At 39.7% G+C, this 23,557-nt stretch overlaps 2 protein-coding genes across 6 annotated transcripts; both read left to right on the top strand.

Moving 5' to 3' along the window:
- The first annotated feature begins 174 nt into the window (after nucleotides 1–174).
- Nucleotides 175–15,847, top strand: incenp (inner centromere protein). Of its 2 annotated transcripts, XM_028586288.1 has the most exons (21): nucleotides 175–376; nucleotides 1,523–1,671; nucleotides 1,813–1,923; nucleotides 2,029–2,645; nucleotides 2,764–2,806; nucleotides 3,022–3,091; nucleotides 3,196–3,328; nucleotides 3,476–3,512; nucleotides 3,645–3,732; nucleotides 3,840–3,980; nucleotides 6,384–6,401; nucleotides 7,566–7,675; nucleotides 7,771–7,891; nucleotides 8,468–8,578; nucleotides 8,927–9,111; nucleotides 9,339–9,456; nucleotides 11,045–11,122; nucleotides 13,814–13,849; nucleotides 14,779–14,841; nucleotides 14,924–15,074; nucleotides 15,372–15,847. In XM_028586288.1, the coding sequence occupies exons 2-21, from the start codon at nucleotides 1,532–1,534 to the stop codon at nucleotides 15,545–15,547; spliced, it is 2,547 nt and encodes an 848-aa protein (XP_028442089.1). In that variant the 5' UTR covers nucleotides 175–376; nucleotides 1,523–1,531; the 3' UTR covers nucleotides 15,548–15,847. The 2 variants fall into 2 exon arrangements, with proteins under 2 accessions (XP_028442089.1, XP_028442091.1); XM_028586290.1 differs by lacking the exon at nucleotides 6,384–6,401.
- An 81-nt stretch (nucleotides 15,848–15,928) lies between these two features.
- fth1b (ferritin, heavy polypeptide 1b) lies at nucleotides 15,929–23,538 on the top strand. 4 transcript variants are annotated; one of them, XM_028586292.1, is made up of 5 exons: nucleotides 15,929–16,964; nucleotides 20,994–21,097; nucleotides 21,197–21,343; nucleotides 21,554–21,679; nucleotides 21,869–23,538. In XM_028586292.1, exons 2-5 carry the CDS (start codon nucleotides 20,996–20,998, stop codon nucleotides 22,025–22,027), a joined length of 534 nt encoding a protein of 177 aa, XP_028442093.1. In that variant the 5' UTR covers nucleotides 15,929–16,964; nucleotides 20,994–20,995; the 3' UTR covers nucleotides 22,028–23,538. The 4 variants fall into 4 exon arrangements, with proteins under 4 accessions (XP_028442093.1, XP_028442095.1, XP_028442094.1 ...); XM_028586294.1 differs by lacking the exon at nucleotides 15,929–16,964 and adding an exon at nucleotides 17,011–17,313 and having other exon boundaries at nucleotides 21,260–21,343; XM_028586293.1 differs by lacking the exon at nucleotides 15,929–16,964 and adding an exon at nucleotides 17,012–17,313 and having other exon boundaries at nucleotides 21,245–21,343.
- Nucleotides 23,539–23,557: the final 19 nt, after the last annotated feature.

Raw genomic sequence — 23,557 nt, 5'->3', positions numbered from 1 at the left:
CTGATCTTCTGTTGGGTTTGCTCGATTTGCCATCACGTGTTGACGGGTTCCACACCCCGTGCCATCGCTCGCTATTGTTCCGAACGGCGGGGTCCGCCCTTCCGGATAGTGACGAACATCACATCGAACAACCCCTCAAACGTCACTGAGCTTCTCCTCGGGATTGGCTGGTAAAGTTTTGAACACGGTAAAACGGTTTCAGCGGGTCAGTGGGGAGGACAGGACTGCAGTAGCTATCATCAACGAGCTTTAAAGGAAAGTGGAAGTCTTTCATTATAGCACATTTATTTTCACGTCAGTATGCGATTGATTTAACTTTAAAAATTAGCGGAGCAACGAACATCGGATTTCCCTGCCAGAGACACGTATATCAAAGGTAACGTTAACGCTATTTATTCTACGTCAAAGACAATAGCTAGTTGAAGTTAACGCTAACGTTAGTTGGCTAACATAACGTTAGTAACGTTAGCATTTTAACATTGCAGAGCAGTTATAAATAAAAAAAAACATTGTCACCAACTCAGTTAAATTAATGCATCATACCGCTATGGAAGCCTGTCACAGTATTAGGTTAGCACTTGGCATCATTTGACTCTTTGGTGTTGCAATCGGTTGCATTTGAGTGTTTCATGTTAACTTAGCTAGCTAGCTAACTTATTAATGTGTTACCTGGGAAACGTGAACTTTAGCTAATTCTGTTCACATCTTAAAACGCGTGGGTTTATGTCAGACAAATTGTAATGTGCTCTTTATTTATTGTAACACGATGTGTCAGTGCTGCTGTAACGTTAACATGAAAACGACCACATTGTTATTAAGTCGCTAACGTTACAGCCCGTACCAATCCGTCCGCGAAAACAGTACACTGCGAATGCACCTATTAGCTACATTTACGAAGACCAGTGCAAAATGGATCTGACAATGCAAGACTAAAGACAACCATAAATACGCATAGGTACACTTATGCAACTGTTTTGGCGAAACTACTTTTGTTACTTTGTGATTGTGAGAGAGCATTAGCTACTTTATCAAATCCAACTTTGCAAAGTTCAAATATTATAAAAGGTTTTAGGCAGCAATTTACCCAACATTGGCTGTAATTTGAAAATACACTTACATTTTTTTTTCTTTTTTTTAGTAAAGTTGTTTTTTTTTGTGAGAGAGATGTTAAAGGACGTTAACCATTTAAAGATGTGTACGCGCGTCCCTCTTTTGTACATGAGGATAAATGACCAAACGGTCAATGTGATATTTATTTACTATGTCGCTATAATGGAAGATTACCACTTTTTTAACCGTGTGAAGCTATGGTAAACATTATTTGTTGGTTTCAATTCACGTTGACATAACAAGGACCTCTTTTCAGATTCCCCATTAAATATAACATGTTCTCTGTCGATAATCGCTACAGTAGTTTTTGGTTAGTTATTGATGCATAACAAAACGTAAATGGCTTTTGTTGGCTAGATCATTTCAAGTCTGTTCCAGCTTGTCCTGGTTAACGGTGCAATCTTTCCCCCAGGCCGTCAACATGAACTCCATACGATCATCTGTACAATCCCTCATGGAAATGTTTTATGATAAAGCCCAAGAATTCACCAGTGACATTGATAATGTCCACATGGTTTGGCTTGAGGAGATCCAACAGGAGGCCAACCGCATGTTCTCAAGGTAGGTTTGAAGAAATGTCATTAAAAACCCACTAAATAAACCTTTAGGTCTGTCATTACAAGTTTCCCTCTTCAGAAATCTGTTATTCTTCTCAAGAATTGTCTTTAAGGTTTAGTGAAGCTGTTTAATTTTTTATTTCAGAGATTTTAATGCTGAACCAGAATTGATGCCAAAAACACCATCTCAGAAAAAGAGTAGTCGCAGGAAGCGTGTATCCATGGCACATCAGGAAGAAAATCAAGCCAGACGAAGGTTTGTTGCTTTCATTACCTAGTTTTAGTAAAATCAAAAGTTACACATTTCTTCAAACCTGAATCAGTTTAACCCTGATGTGCCTCTGTGACTGTTCCTGTCCAGATTTTCAAAGGGGAAGCGCAGTAACCTTCGTGGCTCCTCTGTCAAATCACTGAACTTCATTACTGAAGAAGAGACAATTCCCAAGGCTTCCACCTCTGAAGCCAACACCACCACACAGCCTAAACGCACCACTCGCAAAAACAAACAGACGAAGTCTGAGGTGGCAGAAGATGTGAGCCAGTCACATGGCAGCTGTATAACTGAGGAGGTGCAGAACAAGAAGCCGGAGCTGGTAGAGGAGGAAGAGGTGGACGAAAATTACAAGGAGAACAATGCAGAAGACAAGCCGGACTACATACATAGCGCCGCGAAGTCTCCACCTGCGATACCTTCGCCCAAGGTTGTTGTCAGCATCTCTTCATCAGACAGATTGTCTGCTGAGTTTGCTAAAACACTGCAGCCTTCTCCTGGCCGTACTGCTGCTAAGATTGCAATAGCCGACTCAGCTCAAAGCTCCCGGCGGAGCTCTGTACGGTGCTCCCTCAAACTACGTCACTCGCTGGCCGGTCTGCGACACAGTATGACACAGGAGTCTGTTCGGCGCGCCTCACGCCGTTCCATGCTTAAGAGGAAGGGGGCTCGCATGGGCAACTCAACATGTAGCAGCAACGTTGATGGTGAGAAATGACCTATATTTGGTTTATAATTACATAAAATTCAAAACATTAGAAATTCTTCCACACTTTGATTGCTACTAATCTGTATATTATGTTTGTCTATTTTTTGTGATTGTAGAGGACTCTTGCGTGGACTCTGCAGAGGAAGAGGATAGAGAGGCGTGAGTAATGACTAACATTTTTCTTGGGTGAAAAATGGGTGAATATATTGCCATCTTAATGAAAAAGAAGAAATCTCTGTTTTGTAACTAGAATTTCAACTATTTGCAACAGTGACTGCTAAATTACTCTTAGTCACATGTGACTGGACATAAATGTAATTTTTGTATTTGTTTTGAAGTGTTTCTTACCCATGTTAATTTATTCACTGCTATAGCATGTTAGAAACTGTTAGTGCAGACACAGAGGATAATGCTGCAGCTGAAGAATTGAAGGAAACTCTAGAGGTATGAATATGTCTTTGTCTATTAAAGTGTCACATTGAATTTGTCCTTTGGTTATTGATCAGCTAATGTTTGTGTTTTACATTATTTGTGTCAAACAAATGTAGATCCAGATTAACCAGAGCTTACGTTCGTCTGTTGGACGCATTACTCGATCTGTGGCTGCAAACTCTGCTACACTTGCACCCCCATCATTGTTTACCACTGAACAAACAGTGAGCACTCCCAACAAGAAAACAGGTATGGGAACTTGCCATTTCATTAATTGGTTTTATAATTAATTAGATTATAGTTGATAGTTCTGGTTGATTGTAAACTTGAAACGGTAACAGATGGTTTTGTACCTAAATGTAACTCGTATCTGCTAATTGCATGTTTGTGTTTCAGTCGCTGGAAAGCACCAGACTCCACAGTCAGGTCGCAGGTGAGTGCTGTTTGTGTGTTACTAAATGACTGCACTGTCTGATGTGTGTAATGAAATTAAAGCACATATTAACTTGTTCAGACTGTTAAATAAATTCAGTGTTGTCTTTAAAAAAAATATTTCTGTCTCCAGTTCACGCCTGAGTACCAAACGCAAAGCACCAGACACTGTAGAGGAAAGTCCCACAAAGAGGCACTCTCCTCCCAAGAAAAGTCAAAGTGTAAGATTAAAAAAATCTTGCTGGAGCTTAAGAAATGGAAAATATATGTACAAAATGAGTGGATCAAATAGTTATCATTTCAAACTTCTTCTCTTTTCTTATAACAGGCAATAAGACCAAACATGAGATCTTTTCTCCACACTGTGCAGAAGAATCAGATGCTAATGATGGCTCCAAATTCCCTTGGCCGGACTGCTGCTATCAAATCCTTCATTAAACACACCACTCCTCTAAAGATTGATCCGAAGGTAAGCTATTCGCCTAACTTTGCAAAGCAACAACTTGCTATACAGTGGTATGCTCGCACTGTGGAGCCCGACTGCAACGCTGGCAGGCTGAGGGGGACAAAGCACAGTAGAGTTCAGTAAAAGAAAAGGACCAGATTTTCATCTGCTGTATTTTTGCCCACACTGATGCTTCCAAATGGGTCCAGATTGGTGCCATAACAATCTTAGACATCTCAACGTTTATAAGTGTTTTTTGCCCCCAACAATGCCTTCCAGGCAGCGCTGCCTGGAAGGCATTGTTGGGAGGCACTGGTTAGGGTTAAGGTTAGGGCTGGGTATCGTTCAGAATCTTTCGATCCGGTGCCAGTTTCGATACCTCAGTTTTGATACCGATTCCTAACGATACTTTTTTTCGATACCATATGTTTTAAAATCCATTTCAACATCAACAAAAATACATTAAACACAAAGTTTTTATTTTCCACCTTAATTGTGAATCAAAACAGTTATCAAAATAAAAAAATTCTGGTAAAACTGCTCACTCATAGTAACGTTAATAAAAGTGCCTTGCCTTGCAAGCTCAGCCTGTCAGTCAGTCATCAGGGCAGAGAAACCTCCGTTGTGGCTGCTTGTAAGAGGAAGTGTAACGTCACCAGCACCGCGACCGCTTTCGGCTCGCCATTAATATCATATTGCAGCAAACGCTGTCTGCGTGAAGTTTTAAAAAACTGTAACCACACTTGAAACCAACCGTGACTCTGTGACTTCAACAAAACTGCAGAACGTTTACTCCGTCCGAACCTCTCCGTGTGTGTGTGTGTGTGTGTGTGTCGGTCGGAGCTTCGCTCTGTGTCAATATGCAGAGAGGACAGATAAGCTTGCGCTTACGCGCTCGGATGCTTTTGGAACCGAAATTTGGCATCGAAAGAGAATTTTTTTTGATACTCATAGGATTGGATTTTTTTGATACCATAAAAGTATCGACGTTCGGTACCCAGCCCTGGTTAGGGTTAGGTGCCTTGAAGGCAGCGGGCGCAGCGCTGCCTAGAAGGAGCAGTTGGGGGCAAAAATTACCGTCGAGCCATCTCAACTTACTGACTAAAATCCACTGGCTCAAAGAGTTATGTCTTTTAGAACATGTAACTTACAACGGCACACACAAACAAGGGAAAATTAATTGAAATTGTTGTATTAAAAACTGCACAGAGATGCACAGATTACAACTTTCTAGGCCGATTCCGATTTTCTTTGAGTTAGGCCAGCCGATACCGATTTTAGCCGATTCTGATTTCATTTTTTCTAACCACTTTACAGCACACAGAAATATTATTTTCTATCTTTTGTTTAATAGAACATTTTGCCCAGAACATCGAAACATTTTTGAACAGATAATGGATCACTATAAAATAGAACTATATAAATTGCTCCTGGCGTGGGAAATTAACACATATAAAGTAAGGGTGGGAATCACCAGAGGCCTCACGATAAGATATCCTCACGATACGATATTATTGCAATTTTAAACATATTGCAATATTCTGCGATATACTGCAATTTATTGCCTTTTTTCCAACTTCAAATTTTTCTCAATTTCAAATGATGTCCCCAAAGGAAGATTTTGTCAACATCTGTTTTATCTAAAAATATACATTTCTGTCTGTTCATCTCACTTCAATTTTATTGCTGCAAAATGGGATTGTCAAGCAGTCAGACTGACCAACACATATATCATAAAAGATCGATACTTGGCATCTGTGTATCGATACAGTATTGCCACGAAAAATATCGCGATACTATGCTGTATCGATTTTCTTTTTTCCCCACCCCTAATATAAAGTGCAAAGTTAAAACCATTTCCTTCTTTTCACATCCAATATCCAACAAAAAAATTTAATTTTGGTTTTTGGTGTCTTCTCTATACGCCCTACTTTTTCCTTGCAGGTGTTTCATATTGCAAACTTGTTATCTTCTGCACACACACTAAAGAATTCCCAAACAGCTGACATGTTGCAGGTTAATTCACGAGGTTCCCTACATGTGCGAGAATAGCGCAGACACGCGCTTCACACCGCGAGCGGGTACGTGCGACACATGGCGAAAAGTTGAGAGAGGAAAAAGAGACCGTGCTGTCGTGTCCGTGTGTGCGTGCGTCCTTATACTGTAACTTGTATAACTTATGTTGTCAGTTAATTGTAGCATTGACAGGCATGAAATCGGCATATGTCAGACTGACCTGCCGGTTGTGGCCGAGCATGTGAAAACTGGCCAATTCCGGTTACCGGCCGGTCTATCAGTGCATCTGTATTAAAAACAAGTGTGTGTGTTCTTAAAAAATATTGTGGCTCACATTTTACTTGAGCTATCAAATCATGTGGTCCTCTTATTTAGATGATGTTTTTTTGTTTTTTTTCTCCCCTTCCCCAGTTAAGCGTTGGTATAGTGGTAAGTGTAGTGTGAAAGCACTGTTTGTTTGTGGTCATTTGATGGTGTCTAATATCCCACGGTGTAACTTGATTGAATGTCTCCTCATTTACCACATACCGTAGAGAAGCCCCTTTCACACTTCCACATGTAAATGGCATTTGTCTGAATCAGTTTGATTTGGAAAGATTTCTGAATGATGTGTAGGACCAGACTCTAAGCTACAGGCATACATGTAAATGACTCCAACCATATCACAATAATTGAGCCCTGCAATTTAGCAGGGTCCATTTGTGAAAGGGGCTACTGCATTTCAACAACACCCCAAACTGCACTTTAGCACTCTAGTTGATGGTGTCTCTGATCCAACAGGTCACTAAAGCTCATTCTTTGCAATCTTTCAATCTAACAATCCTTTAAACCTCCTAAAATGGCTTTGGTAACCTCACTGTTTGTTGACTTTGAAACACATCTTCTTCTGAAGTAGAAATTGAAGTAAAAATCCATCTGAACCAGAAGTCATTTCACTATTTGGGTCGTTCATTAAACGGTGTCTAATGTCAGTGGATTAAAATGTACTTGGTGGGGAGATCACACTGCAGCTAATGTCATTGTTGGGTCGTGTTTTGATGAGTAATTTGTTCTTGTAATCAGGGGGCTGTGCTGGATATTTGCCTCTCTGCTGTGTCTGTCAGATAAAACTATTGTTACATTAAATACCTACTGGATGACTGGAGGTATGTTTTGCTGGATAATGTAGGTTGTTTAAAGGTACACAAGATCTATCTTATTACTCTTCCGTGAGCATTGTAGCCTTTAAAGATGGGTGTAAGTCTGTATTTTGTGCTTATTTTAATAGTAAGTTGCAGTAATGTTTTTCTCTACACTTAGTCTGTTGAAATAGTCCACACAGTAGTTTGGAGACTAATGATCAAAGGATGGGAAGACCTCTGCAGTTCAACAGTCTTAGCACAAAATTGATTTAACTCTTTAAGACCATGGAAATAACAGTGTCAGGATGGATTTTTGCTTCATCCGTCAACTCCACTGGTATGGTGATCTGTTTACACATGAATGAACTCCACCTGCAACTTTTGGGTTATTTTGGCACCTATTACAATGGGTTCTAATTAGCTGATTTCTGTCAACACAAGTTTGCTAAATCCTTATTTTCTCATTTCTCAGTCAAAAGAGCGTCACAAACTGGAAGCACTTAAGAAGAAGCAGGAGCAAGAGGAGGAAAGAATGAAAAAAATGGAGGAGGAGAAGAAAAGGAAGCAGGATGAACTTAAAAGGTTAACACTCAACCTCTTTACTCGCTCTGACTAAAAGGTTTGGTTATTTATTTTTTTGTTTTCTTTTTTTAACTTTTTACATTTTTGTGTTCTAGGAAGAGGGATGAGAGGCTTAGAAGAGTGTTTGAGGCCAAAGTAAAAGAAGAGCAGAGGGAGGAGGAAAAGAAAAAGAAGATTGAGCAAAAGATGGCTAATATTGATGAGAAAAATGATAAGGTATGCAACAAATTTGGTGACTCTGAATCTGTATGTTCACTTAAAGGTCCCATGGCATGAAAATTTCACTTTGAGGTTTTTTAACATTAATATGCGTTTCCCCAGCCTGCCTATGGTCCCCCAGTGGCTAGAAATGGCGATAGATGTAAACCGAGCCCTGGGTATCCTGCTCTGCCTTTGAGAAAATGAAAGCTCAGATGAGCCGATCTGGAATCTTCTCCTTAAGGAGCAAGATTACCTCCCCTTTCTCTGTTTTGCCCAGAGAATTTAGCCCACCCATGAGAGAGAGACATCATGGTTTTCAAACAAGCAAAGTGGCAGTTGGTCAAGGCCACAGCCCCACCCTCCACCTCCTCAATAGCTACAGACACAGAAATGGCACATACTAAGTCAAGCTCATTGTGGGACTGGCTCTAGTGGCTGTAATTCTGTACCAAGGCTGAATTTCGGGAAAGAGACTTCAGATACAGTATTAGGGGACCAATAAGGCCTATATAAATGCATCCAAAGAGCACCATGTCATGGGACCTTTAAAAACAGATGGAACCCATTTGTCTAATGCTTGGTGTTGTGCAGCGTCAGGCAGACGAGAAGGCCAAGAAGAAGGGGGCCATGAAACGTCAAGAGGAGCTGGAGCAGAAGAGGAAGTTGGAAGAGGAGGCTAAAAGGAAGAAGATTCAGCAAGCAGTGAGCCAACGCTCTTTTATTCATTCTTTTGTAACCATTTCTGTTGCTGGAGCTGCGCTTAGTTTGGTGCCATATAGCAATCTTGTGCCACTGCAAAGAATGCTGTTGCTATTACAGACTGCATGTAGCATAAAGCAAAATGTCACTATTAAATATTTGCATTCAGAGCACTCTCCAGTTCATTTGAAACCATATCACATTTTCTGAAGAGTGTAGATAACTTTTACCCTGAGGAAGAAAAAAAATCATCTCTTGTTGTGTAGGGAAAAGCTTGTTTTTAGTAAATTCATTTTAAAAAAAAAATATATTGCAATCGGGCTTTTCTTGTTTTTTTTTTTAAAACCTAAGGAGGAAGAGAAGCGGCAACAGGAGTTAATGGCCAAGAAGAAGGCCGAGGAGGAGGAACAGCGAATTCGTAAGCTGGCTGAGGCTCGCCGAGCGCTGGAGCTGAAGAGGGAACAGGAGAGAGAGAGAGAGCTGGAGAGGGAGAGAGAGCGAGAGCTGGAGAGAGAGCGACTAGCTGCTGCTGAAAGGTATTTTATGGTCTTTAATTCTCCTAACAATAGTACCATGTATTATGGTACTATTGTGAACTACTACTTTATAAACGAAGTAGTCTTATCTTTTAAAGTAAAGCTGTATTAAACTGAAACTTGCATTGGTGAAGACAGTAAAAGAGGTATTTTATGTTTTGTTTTGTTTTGTTTTTTTTGTATTGTATTTACTCCAGAGTTTAACTGACTTGATGTCTCGTTTTCAGGGAGCGAGTGGAAAAAGAAAAAGCTCTCGCTCTGCAACGGGAGCTGGAGAGAGCAGCAAGGGAAAAAGAGAGGAGAGAACTGGAAGAGAAAAAGGTGCTTGAGGAAAAAAGAAGACTGGTAAGAAATTTGGAACCAAAATGTCTAAACAGTTGTAGTGCACAAGCCATGAAACGTAACAAGTACAAACACTATCTTGTTTTGAACACAGTATTTTCAAGGAAACTTCAGCATTTGTGATGGGTTTATAGAAAGGTCTTAAAAGTGTCTTAAATCTAGGGTATGATGTTTATTTTTGGTGTCTTTGGGCAAAAATACCATAATCATTTAGCATGTTGTAATTCAAGTGGTCTGAGAGATACTAGACTTATGTATTTCCTGCTTGGCTCTGTATTTATTCTTTAGTAAATCTATCCCGTAAAGGGCGGGCCTTTGGCCAATCACAGGGCGAAAATGTCTCCCCAGAGAGCGCGTTCCTGTAGCCTAGCATAAACACCGGCTCATTTGTCTGGTTTACGTTTTCTCTCACACCACCTTTTTGATGTCACCCTGTTCGGATGGCAGCAGCCTGCTACGAAGACCAGAGGCTAATTCAAGTTCATGTACCTAACTAGAGCCTTGATTCAGTGTCATATCAAAAGGCTTTACAAAGAAAACCGGATAGTAATTATCATAGAATTGCGGCTATATAGCGGCATCGGGATGAAATTAATAAGTACAGGAGAGGGGAGATGAAGAGCTGCAGGAAGAGGTCTCATTCTACTTCAAATTCTGGTATTTTTTAATTCTACCTCCTAGCATTGCAGTCATTTTCTTCAGAAAAGCTGTTGTCTTACTTGCTGTAGGCAGCAATGTTAGCTATAAATATTTGTATCCTTGATTCTGGGCTGTTGGGTGACATTACACGCCTGTAAACTGACAGTGGATTGTGTGCACAGGAGGCTGTTTTAATCCTCGTGTTGAGTCGAACGCCATCAGACCTGTACAATAGCTAAGAAGCTCATTTCATAATGGGTGAGCACTGATTTTAGAAAAACTTAATTGATTCATCACTTGGTTAGTCCTGATATCGGGTTAAAAAGTCTTGAATTGAACTTGGTAAATCCTGCAGGAAACTGTTTAATGACCATGTATTGGTCAAAAGGGAGTTTCAGGAAATTAGTTTGTTGTGACATGTGACAATTTCACAAGGACCTCCAAAGTTAACCATGTCCATAGTCTATATCCATAGAGCAATCCACTTCCTTCCGCTTTCTTTGTGTTGGCATTTTAAACTCCGGTGGATTTATGAGGACTATGGTTGACTGCTCCTCAGATCTCTGCAGGGTAAATTGAGACAGCTAGCTAGACTATCTGTCCAATCTGAGTTTTCTCTCACACAACTATTTTACAGCAGCTCCGTGAGGAGCTTAGCACCGCCCATGACAATTGTCATTGGTTTAAAGAAATGGCAATAAACCAGAGCATGTTTTTCTCCCATCCGATAATGCTATGTGGAGTAGCCAGACCCTCCTCTGCTCCGCAGCGTGTGGATGGTCTGGCAAAGCGAGACTACCATGTCCATGTTTACCCCCATGAAACAACTCTCTGGAGAAATAGTCCACTCATTTTCTTAAAGTTAACGTATTCAAATGCAGCTCTGGGTTTGTCATTTTGGCTGCTCGGCTGTCTGGTTGTTCATGTGCCTTTTTTTTCTTTGTTCCACTAGGAGCAGCAGCAGAGATTAGCTGCAGAAGAGAAAGCTGCCAAAGAGAGAGAAGCTGCTGCTAAAAAGGCTGCTGCACAGGTAAACCTTCAGGGGTAAATTTAAGCTTTAGTTTAGGTACACCTGCACAGTTAAAAAAAAGTAAATAGTTGATTTAAATGTTAATCTCTACATAAAGGGGTGATAGAATGGTTATATACGGTATTTCACACTGTTCCTTAAGGCCCCCCCGCCACCGGGCAAGCACTGTGCCGCTGTCACGGCATACTGTGGAGCTGCTGAACTCAAACAGTCTTACTAAATTTGCAATTAGCCATCAATTTTTGTTAAACGGCCCATATTTGAGCTTGATATAGTTGATTTCTCGCATAAAAGTCTCCAGAAGTGAATTTAGTAATGCAACCGCAGGCGAACAATGTATAAAGTGTCTGAGATTTGCGCAACCTAGATTTAGGAGACTAACTGACCTCAGATCAGTTAATGGCCTATGTACATTTTGGGGCGTTACAAAGATAGAAGGTAGAGACAAATTAGGAGGAGTTGAGAAGTTGACGTCAACTTTTACAGGGTGTCCGCGGGGTTTTAAAAAGTAGTAAATCAAATTAGTAAAAATGAAGGCCATTAAAAGGTATTAATCGCCATTTTACAAGGTATACATTTTTTTAATAATCTTTTTGCAAACTATGAGTTGTCAATTTGTTTTATTATGTCTATTTAAGTTGATCTTGTAAAGTGTGTGTGATATTATATCCTATCCTGCATCGGGTGATAGCCTGACCGACCCACATGAAGATGTTGGGTCTGGGAACTCGCCATTGGCAGGGCTCAATCTGGGGGCGGGATTAACTGTTGTCTTTCAAATTCCTTCTGTAGGCTACAACCAGGCACAGCAATGAAGAAGATAGTGGAGCTAGTTGATAGATTAAACTTTTGCCGTATCCGGTCGGTAAAACTCCGAAGACATCTTCCTTTTTAATTCAGTGCCGTTCTTTGTTCTTTTCTCAAAGAAAAGCTTAACTCCAAGTCTTCCAGCGTCTCAGCCAAATCAGATTCCAAAGACCGCTGTTAGCCAGCAGCAGCTCTTCTTTTTTTTTTTAAGTTGTTTGTATCCCACAAAGATGAATAGAGATCCTGAGTGGTGCATCACACAGATGAAGAGTATAGTGCAAACATTCCTCCAGGGCAAGCAGTTGGCAGGTGGCATCTCAGCTGGTAAGAAAATATTGTGTAGGGACAGTAGAAGTGGATAGGTTATTCAGATTGATTAAGGACATGTGTTAGCAGTCTCAGTGTGTAAGGTGGTTTAGTGCATTCTCTTAACAGTGTGGAAGTGTCATTGCTTTTACCTAAATACCGACCGTTGGCTTAAAACCATCCAACAAACAGACGGTGCCGTTACCTGAAACCGGTGATTTAACGTCACCGCTCATTTAACACACAGTTTAACAACAACAAAACGCTGAGTGAACATTACTAGCTACGTTTTTCATGTTGGTTTTGAGCGGTATGCACCCCTCCTGGGGAAGAAAAAGCATTTCAATTTAAGCACTTACCATGACATCACAGGTTCACTTAGTTTCAAATGGTTCTAATGGCATCACAAGTTCAAACGGTGAATGCTTGTCTGTATGTCTGTTTTCTTGTATTTCACTTGCCTCATGGAATATTTTCTATGTGTACTCATTTGGGTGTCTGTACCATACAGAAGAAGGTTCACTTAGATTTAAGTTGGTAAAATGGCATCAGTGAATGCGTGTGAAAACGTGTTACTGTATAAACCTACAACTCAATGGCGTGTTGGTTTTAAAGTTCCCATGGCATGAAAATTTCCCTTTGAGGTTTTTTAACATTAATATACATTCCCCCAGCCTGCGTGTGGTCCCTCAGTGGCTAGAAATGGCGATAGGTGTAAACCGAGCCCTGGGTATCCTGCTCTGCCTTTGAGAAAATGAAAGCTCAGATGAGCCGATCTGGAATCTTCTCCTTATGAGGTCATAAGGAGCAAGGTTACCTCCCCTTTCTCTGCTTTGCCCGCCCAGAGAATTTGGCCCACCCATGAGAGAGAGACATCATGGCTTTCAAACGAACAAAGTTGCAGTTGGTTAAGCACCCCCCCCCTACACCCCCTCCCCTCTCCTCTTCAATAGCTACAGACAGAAATGGCACATACTAAGGAAAGCTCTTTGTGGGACTGGCTCTAGTGGCTGTAATTCTGCACCAAGGCTTTATTTCGGGAAAGAGACTTCTGATACAGTATTAGGGGACCACTAAGGTCTATATAAAAGCATCCAAAGAGCACCATGTCATGGGACTTTTAAAAAATATTGAAGGTATTAAAAGGTATTGAATTTACCTCCCAGGATTTCTGTATATACCCTGTTTTAGCTTTGTTCAGATTCACCCAGCAGTTTCAAATTGTGAGATTTGCAGAGGAAAGAGATGTCAATGGGGTTTTGAGGTTCTTTGTAGGTCCTATTTACCCACCAAACTGTTGTTTTTCAACTATGACAAGGTAAAATCAGTTTTGCATTCTATCACCCCTTTAAAGAGGTCCACCAAAATTACAAACCTGTTTTCTCACTTCATCTAACCATGCAGATAGGTTTTATTTACTTAGCTTCATTATTCACAACTTAGCTTTTGAACACTTTTTCAAATAGTCGCAATACATGTTACATTAAATTATCCACATGCTTTTTAAAGTGCATAATGCTGTAGCAGCCTACATTTTGTAGCTTAATGTACCTCCGTTTTTTCCCTTCTGTAATGAAGCCTCCTGCTGGCCTGAATGTGACTGTGGACATCGAGGTAAGAATCTAATCCTAGCCACTCCGAAAATCAGTTTTTACTTTTTGTAATTTATCAACAGGATAAACGTGAACACTTTGGAATTTAACCTTACACGCAAAATAATCGTCTGTGAATATCCTCAAAACGGTTTACACCGACAGCGATGTGAATTTGCCGGTGGGTCCATCACTCGGGTGATGGGCAGTCCCTCATTTCGTTTATCAATTGCATATTCACACACCGGTCAAGCTCACGAAAACTGCCAGTTTGGGGACCATGGTATGCTTTTCTTTGACTGTTGGCATTTGTAAAACCTTTTTTGGGGTGGGGACTCACCATCTCTGTACATTCTGTAACACTATATTTCTTTGCTGTATGACGACTCTGCTGCGTCTATCATCATCTTAAAGTTGGCATCAAAACTTTTCATTTGTTTGCAAACTTGCCCTACTTTTGAGCCGCTTTGTTCGGGATGCTCACCGTGTCTCAGGCCCCCTTGCACTGTTTTGGTTGACTGCTCTGGTCAAGAGGGACACATTAAGCTTACTGCTATTTGGCGCCACCTGTTGTTGTGGATGTATATTGGTGTGTAGAAGTCTAGACCCTGAAAATAGGACAACCTCACCTTTTCAAATATGTCCATAGGGAAAAACACTTTTTTTTTTTTTTTTTTTTTTTTTTTTTGGGCATGGTTTACATCCAGGATTACTAGCTTGCAGTCTTCTTCCCTGTCTTTGTTGGCACATTTCAGCATATGTTGGACCTGTTGATAAGTGAAATAGCGTGACAGTAGTGCATGTACATCCTCGCACACGAGATTAACTAAAATATCCATTGTATGACTAGAGGCTTAGAACAACAATCTTTTTTTTTTTTTTTTTTTTTTTTTTTTTTTTTAAAGCAATAATGAAAGACCTATTCACCACTTTTCTTCTTAATCTTTGCAGCACTCAGTAATGAGCACGCCTGTAGGAAAAGGTGGTGGCCTTAATGTGACCGTGGATATTGAGGTAAATTTTTTTTTTTTTGGGCACATGTATTGAATTTCTCATCAGCGTAAAGCCTCAAAGTGTATTTTATTCTTCTCTGCAGCAATCGCCACAATCATACTCTATCACTCCAACGGGCAACAAAAAACCCTTTATGTCCAAAAGTGCGGAGGATTACGGGATGGACCAAAACAGTGACGACTCTACTGATGATGAGTCTGCCCCAAGGAAACCTATTCCATCCTGGGCCGAAGGTAGGCATGACTTATTATAATCATGACTTAACTTGTCATTTATTATGATGACCATCAGACTCAATATACCTGGACTGCTGTGGCATTGTTATGAATCCAATTTAGTAATGTCTTTTGTAATGCACTAGGTTAACATTTAAATGCCTTCCTCAAACAGCAATTGTCCTATTGTAGCTTTTTTCTTCTTTCTTTTTTTTTTTTTTTTTAAAAGCGTAGCTTACAGGTTTTCCCCTGTATCGCAGTGTGATGTCAGTCTCATGTTGTATGCATGTTGTATTTTAATTGTTCCCCTCCCAGGTCACAATCTGCAGCAGATAATTATGAAGCAGTACTTCAACCCTCCTGATTTAGACTCTTTCTTCGGAGCAATTGAACCACCAAAACTGGAAAACATCTTTTACAAGAGCAAGCCTCGCTATTTTAAACGCACCAGCTCTGCTGTGTGGCACTCTCCTCCAATTGGAGGGAAGTAATGTCTGTACGCTGATACACGTTGCTGTATAAAGTTTGATCTTTGTTTTAAAGCCTGTTTCCAATAAAGTAACTTGTTTTTCTGGTTGTTTTACTGTTGGGTAATACATGCCTACAGGTAATGGTCATCAACTTTTTAGAAATATTCTTACTAGTATGTAAAATATCATGGTGATGCATAAGTGAAATTGATGCTTAACGCTTGGACTTGTACTTGAAAATGGGTGTGTATTACACCTGAGTGGGATGTGAACATTTTAAATGTTTGGCCAAGTGATCAGTAAAACTTTCATTTGTATAATTTGTTTACTGACTGTAAATTATAGTAGAACTCTTATGTATGGATTTTTTCAGGTGCATTAAAATGGTTCAAGAAAAAAATGTGTAGGTTTCAACTTTTGGTTGGATGTGGTAATACATGACACCTAAGGAAAGTAAATGCATATATCCAGTTGAGATGGCATACTGTGACTGAAGTTCATGTTTATGACTAAAATCTGTCTATCAGTAAAGTGTTAAATATTCAGCCTTCTGCTGCAAGCTTTTGGCTCTGGTTAGCAGAAGGCTCGAGTATTAACATTTACTGAGATCTTATTATGGAATCCAATACACCTGAACATTTCTGTGGCTTTTAAAGCACTGCACACAGCAGTTGCAGTTATTTTAGCTGATTGGACCTCTGCTCAGGTTTCTGGACTCTGTACTAATAAGAATGTTAAAAGTAATTTTTTTCACAGGTGCTAAAGAGTTAGTCAGGGAGATGTCAACCACATCTCTGTCTGATAGGTGGTTGAATCAGTCCAAATGAAATTACCTGTGTAGCATGGGGTTTGCAGGGTCTTTTAAATTAAACATTTTATTTCAGCCAACTTGTATTGATAGATGCCCTTTTGATTAGGAACTTCCACATGTTTCTATCCCAGTAGTAGTATTTCATTTTTTTATGGCAGAAATTTTGATTTGCTTACCTATCTAGTGGAGATCCATGTCAGGCAAGTGTCCTGGAAATGTACTTGAGCTTTATCAACAAATCATTACTTTAAGGCATCATGTACTACACCAGATCACTGGAACTGTAACATCTGAATGGAATGTAGCCATTTAACATGTTTACACATGCGTTTTCCTGCTATGGCATGTCAAACTGTCTACCACATAAAATGACCTATACATTTAAAATGACCTATGTCACCCAGCAGCCCATAACAAAATGGCTTAATATTTGATTGTACCATCAAAATAAATTGATGGTTGTAAGCATTGTCTGTAAATATTAGTCTATGGTTATTAATTGGCAATTTGCCGACATGGAGGTAAAGTCCTTAAAGAGCTCAGAAAAATCTACAACTGGGCAAAAGTCATCTGCTGAGGAAGACCTATTATAAAAAGCTCCAGAACAGCAACTGAATGGACCTCGTGGTAAGATTGTTGTCCGTTGTATCTACATTTGTGGTTAACTAAGTTAAGTCCTTTTCACCTAGCCAAGTATAGTATCCAATTTTAATGAATCTGCAGTTTACAAGACGTATATTTACGCCGTGCACATGGATATTTAATAATGTAAATGTACCACCCTGCCCTTTAATATCACTAACGCTGGAGGGAACGACCCGCTCCTTATGTAGCTATGTTCTGACGGCAGTGCGAATTGTTGGCTATGGCAGCAGGTGACGTTAGCCAGTCTGCTAACTTCTGTCGTGGGAAATTGAACTTCGTTAACGATACTCAACCAGTTACTTTTCTGAAAAGACGTAGATCAACAAACCAGGTACGTTACATAACCGGTCGTTGCACAGCCATAGCAAAGCCGGTCTAGAAATTCTTTGGACATAGTCTACTACAGCCTCCTAGCTAGTTTGCAAATGGTCTGGTTGTAGCTAACGTTTAGTGTCTGAAAGTCAACTGATGGGAGATTTACTAGCTAACGGTGCCTAGCAACGGTAACCAGGGATGTTAGTTAACGCTAGGCTCCATCAGTAACTTTTAACTTAATGTTCGCGAGCATTGTCATCATTTATCAGCCCACCTGCAGTTTATTAGTAACGTTACATGTAACGTTAACGGTAAACAATCTTGTCGATGTGATGTGGCCCTTGTAGTTGGAGATGTGTTGTAATCCCTGCCACACTTGACGTGGGTTGTTGTCCATGATGTACCTATCCCTCTATTTTCCTTTTGTTTGCTACCTTAGCAGCCCTAATGCCTTTCTTTAGGTTAGTTCTGGCTGAGCTGTACTGTGCCCTGTCTACTGACCTGAATGCTGTGTTGCGGTCCCTGATAAGGAGCTGCACTTCACTTGTCATGGAGGGTTTCTGGTTTGGGAAGACCCTAGTCCGTTTTGTGATGGTGACATTTCCAGCACAGAATGTGATGTAGGATAGGACAGTCTCTGTATACTCCTCCACATCCAGGCTCTCAAATAGACTCCACTCCGTGGTTGAGAAGCAGTGTTGTATGGCAAGCCTTTTTAACATTTAACAGCTAGACTGGATATGTGTTGCAGATATCTGTAATTCAGTTTTGCCTAGTCAAAAAGAACATTTCAGATATACATTCTTCCTATCCATAATTTTCATTTCAGATATCCACAAAGAAATCTTTCCTAGGACAAATTACGTCACTTTTGACATTCATTTGTATGGGGTTTATCATTACAGATATCTACAATTCAGTTGAGGATATCCACTATGTGAATTACGGATATCTGCAACTGAATTGTAGATATCTGTCGCTAATCATAGCTTACATCAACTTTTACTAGCAGTGATTTTAAATGGATTTCTCCAAATAGCATGCCAAACTTTACCTGTGGAGTAGAAACTTCACAACTGAGGCATCAATTGGAAGCCCAACCTGTGCTTTTACCGCACGCCAGCATGTGAAATATTCTCCCAAAAGCTTCAATGCTTCAATGAATGGCTGAAACCGTAGCTCAAGCTCACCACACATATACACCTGACCCACATAACAAAATTTGTCTGGCCCACCACAGGGCCACATCCTTGCTACAATTCTGGCCCAGTTCTGGCTGGGTCCCCGGCCCAAAACTGGTCCACACATGGAAAATAGACACAAAAACAATCCCTCCGGCCCAAGTGAGGCCCACACCCTCTAAAATGATTTTTTTGTTTATGTGGCACAGTTCTGGCCCAGACACTGTAAAGTGACAGTGTTTTATTTGGCCCAGTTCTGGCACAGATAAAAGTGTTTTATTTGGCCCAGACACTGTAAAGTGACAGTGTTATGGGGCCCAGTTCTGGCCCAGACACTGTAAGACAGATCTGGCTGAGACTCGGCTTGGTCCCCGGGCCAGATATGGTCCAGAAACTACGACTTGTTTGTTGCTGGTTCCAATGTTGACTCTGGAGGAAGAAATTACACACACACACACACATTCATTAATGCCAAACCAAAACACTTTGAGTAAGCAAACTTTTCTTAATATTATCTTAATATTATATTAATATCTATCTATCGCCCTTAGTTGAAATATATATATATATATATATAGGCTATGTAACAGAATTGGCTATGTAATTCAATGGGTCACAGAATGCTAGGCCTGATATAGCCCATTCATTCAACAGATGAATCGAAGCTGGCGTTGAATGAACTAACACTCAAAATAACGCACTGGAGCACTTATAATAATAAAACAAGATAATTAATTAAATTTACACAATGAGATCGCACTCATCTAGCCTATTTGTGATAACATATCAGAATGTTTTCTGATAGCCTATCATCACAAACGATCTAATTGTTATAAAGATATTAAAATACAATTCTTCTTGACATTTACAACAGCTTCTAAATGTAATACAACACTGTAATGAACATTAAATTTAATTACTTGCCTTTTCTGCTGCTGAAAATGTTCCTCCCTACAATGAAATCTTCTGCAGACTGCAAATCTCCGGCAGAGTCCTAGAATTTAAAACTTTTTTTTTTCAGGCGGCTGAGTTCCATAATTCTCGTTGTGGCCCGACTGTGACAAAACGAACTCGGGCCGACGGTAAAAATACACAGCTACACCGAGTACGGAACTGACACTAGTACAACTGCTTCTAGCCGATACTGTCCCATTAATAAAACGCCGTATTCGAGCCAGCGCGAGTAAAACTGCTTTTAGCTGACACTGGCTCTTCATAAAAAGCCGTATGTCAGCCAGAAGTGTTGTGTACACAGTCGGCACGACTCTGGCCCATTATCTTTACTCCGATGCAGACAGTAGCGCTTTTCAGCCGGAATCGGCCCAAATGTGCTTGCTATCTGGGGAAAGCTAGGGACGTGCACGTACGACGGCCTTACGTAAACATATCACCAGAATGATTGACAACTAGGAGGACCAATAGTCTTAATGATCCACCCGGAAAAAGAAAATCCTCCACTATACCTTTGACTTGTAATTAGCACTGCTTGATATCTAAAATAGAGCAACGTCATGCACAATAATTTGCACTAGTCATAATGACATTTGAGATATCTTTAACTTTCATTCTGTCTAGTCAAAACTGAATTACAGATATCCGCAATTGTCATTTAAGATGTGTGACGAGTTGAATGTCGTTTCCAATGACGTCATTGCAGAGATCTGTAATTCAGTTTTGCCTAGTCAAAACTGAATTACAGATGACTAGTCACAATTACGTTACAGATATCTTGAATGACAATTCCAACTATCCAAAATGTAATTACGACTAGTCAAAAAGACGTTATTGATATCTACAATGTTAATTCTGGATAGTCAAACTTAGCTTTTAAATGTTAAAAGTGCTTGCCATAGTCTTGGAGCTGGGAGAGGTTGTCCTCTGGCCAGGTGTTGATCTTTCTAATGGTGGGCTTATTTTTCCTGATGTGATGGGTGAGGCTGGTATGAGGTGCAGTAGAGGTGGTCTGACAGGTGGTTGGGGCACTGCCCTGTATGCATGCTTAATATTGCAGTAGACACGATTGAGTGTGCTGCTCTCCCTGGTGACACACTTCACATATTGGGTGAATTTAGGGAGGACAGCTTTTAAGCATGTCCAGTTGAAATCAGTGAAAACAGTGAGGTCGATTACCCAGATTAGTTGTTGTGTATAGCTAAACTATTTAGTTCAATGTAAATTATTTTGATATGCTATGCACTTCCGATGTAACGGGGTCAATGCAGACATCTCAAAACTAACATTTTATTTTAACATGAACCGACCCTTTTAGTGGTGGATGAGTTATTTGTGAATTCATTGGTCTGCATGTGTACATAAAGGTGTTGTCTTTTGGAGATAAAGTAATTACGTTTATTAAGGGTTTCAGTGACACAAGTACTCTGTAGATATTTAGTGAGAAGTGTATGTTTCATTATACATTTTACTTGCATAATGTGTCCATCCAATAATATAATGCCTGCAGAAGAGTGCCATGGAAATGTGTTCACTCATTTATTCATGTTTGTAATTTCCACAGAAATGAGTTCGCAAATCCGACAAAACTTTCACCAGGACTGCGAGGCTGCCATTAACAGACAGATAAATCTGGAGCTCTATGCCTCTTATGTTTATCTCTCTATGGTAAGAAATGCTTTTAACAACAATGCAATGTGCTGTTTGTGCTCTTTTAGGCTCAGAGACAAAAAATGTGTCTCTTCTTTATTTTTGTTGGTTTTCTAGGCATACTATTTTGATAGGGATGATAAATCTCTATCAAATTTTGTAAAGTTTTTTCATGCACAGTCCAAAGAGGAGCACGAACATGCAGAGAAATTGATGAGTCTTCAGAACAAGCGGGGAGGCAGAATTTTTCTGCAGGACATCAGGGTGTGTACCGATACTTCTTCCACTCAATTAACATTAACAGTGTTTTTTAATGTTTTCTGGTTGATTGGACCAAGACCTGTTTTCCATGTAGATTCACAAAGTATATCCTTTTCTATAAAGGCCTTTTACTGATACTTTTTAGGTTTGTCAGTTGGGGTGCAAGTACCAATTGATGATGCAATTGTCATGAATTATTTATGTCCATCTTAGAAACCTGATAGAGATGAGTGGGGAAGCAGCCTGGAGGCTTTGGAGTGTTGCTTGCAGCTGGAGAAAAGTGTAAACCAATCCCTGCTGGACCTGCAGAAAATGGCGACTGAACACAATGATCCCCATGTAAGGAGCAGACTGCGGCACGGCTGCCAGATGCCTGACTATAGTGGCGTTCAACTTAAAATACATTTTTAAAGATGAATTCTATTTGCTTCTGACTTTTTCTACACGAATGCACAGCAAAGCTATGCTATGTTAGTCAGAGGATCTGACAGTCTAATGAGATAAAACATTCTGTCTTTTTTTCCACAGTTGTGCGACTTCATAGAAACACATTTTCTGGATGAGCAGGTCAAATCTGTCAAACAGCTCGCTGACTGGATATCCAACCTGCGTCAGATGGGAGCCCCTCAGAGCGCCATGGCTGAGTACCTCTTTGACAAACACACCATGGCTGACCAAGGCAGTTAAAAGACACTGATGATTATCCTGGTCAATGCTGCATGCCACCCTGTCCCTGCATGTAATAGAGATAAGGCTGCTTATTTAGTTTGTTAGCTGTCAATCAACTGCAAAATTTACAAAAGGCATAGATGGCTCTCTAAACTGGACTACTGCAGACCACACTTCATGTTACACACCAGATTACAATGGATATAATGTTGATGTTTTATAGAATTAATGACTGTGAAAACATTAATACATGCCAGTTATGTGTTCATACTTCCTGATATTTTACTGGTTGTTTCTGTGTATTTGGAGTTTACAAAGTGTGGTGGCTAAAACACTACAATTTAATGTCTGAGCTGAACTTTAAAGTGCTTTTTTTAATATTTGCTTATTTGAGCAATAAGTATATGGCGGCTGGACTGTGCCAATGTAATATTTCAATGCTTTTAATACAAATTACAATTATATGAAAATGTATCATTCAGTTTGTACTATCTGTGTATGTTATTTTAAAAATAGATTTGCAAAATAATTAGACATGTTTACTTTAAGGTACTTCATTCTACACCTTTAATATATGATCCACATTTGTCTCCTGATTTAGCATTTGCATCTTCTTCTCATAGTTATACCTAATTACCATATTCTCATATAATATTTGTACACTATTGTTCCTGCAAAGACTGTGTTATTGAGGATATTTAAAGGGGTGGGAGTCCTGAAAATTGAAGCTGGCCATCATTTTACCTGCTGCTGATTCTGTGTTGTACTTATTTTATTGGTAGACACATTAGTAAATGTAATAATTCACCATTAAATCAATTATTGATAAATAACTACCAGGGATACAATTAGAATAACACACTTAACATTCCACTTAACCCTCCATGTTTTTTGTTATTTTACCTTTTTAAATGCATCAGATTTGAGTTGCATCCCTCATATTTATGGGTTAACTACATACTGTATAGTGACTGTGTAAGATGACTGTAGTTGCTTTAAATTAATGTTATCTGAACGCACTGATTTGGACAGGCAAGTGAAATCCATGAAATGTTTCTAACTATTTTTTGGTGGGACGGGTCGGTTCTCTCTGCATTTGCCTTATATAATATGATTTATAATTATTTGTAGTTATGTGTACAGACAGTTTCCTGGTATAATAAAATCAAATAGTAAATAATTTCAAGGTTTTTTATTGAAAAACAAAAGAAACAACCTATAATTCTTAATATTTATTAGAGTACACTCATGGAGACAATGCTAAGAAGAAGAGCTGAAGAATATACTCATTTGGGGTCTTGTTGAGGTTCAGAAGTACTGAAATGTTATGTTATTTTCTCAAGGTGTTTTTTGCGTTACAAGTAGGTTAATAGGTTCTACAAAAGCTTAACAGAAAGTAGTGATTAACTCGGCGTTTGCGACAAATACTTCTCAATTGTGTATAGGGTACCAGCTGACTGTAAGCACTTTGTGTTCCATTTTATGCATGAATTGTTCTATATAAATAAAGTGTATTATTATCAATGCAATTCAGATGTAACATAGATC

The sequence above is a fragment of the Perca flavescens genome, chromosome 8 (assembly GCF_004354835.1).
Source record: "Perca flavescens isolate YP-PL-M2 chromosome 8, PFLA_1.0, whole genome shotgun sequence".
NCBI lineage: Eukaryota > Metazoa > Chordata > Actinopteri > Perciformes > Percidae > Perca > Perca flavescens.
The sequence above is the reverse complement of the archived record's forward strand: the minus strand, read 5'-3'. Positions and strand labels throughout refer to the sequence as shown.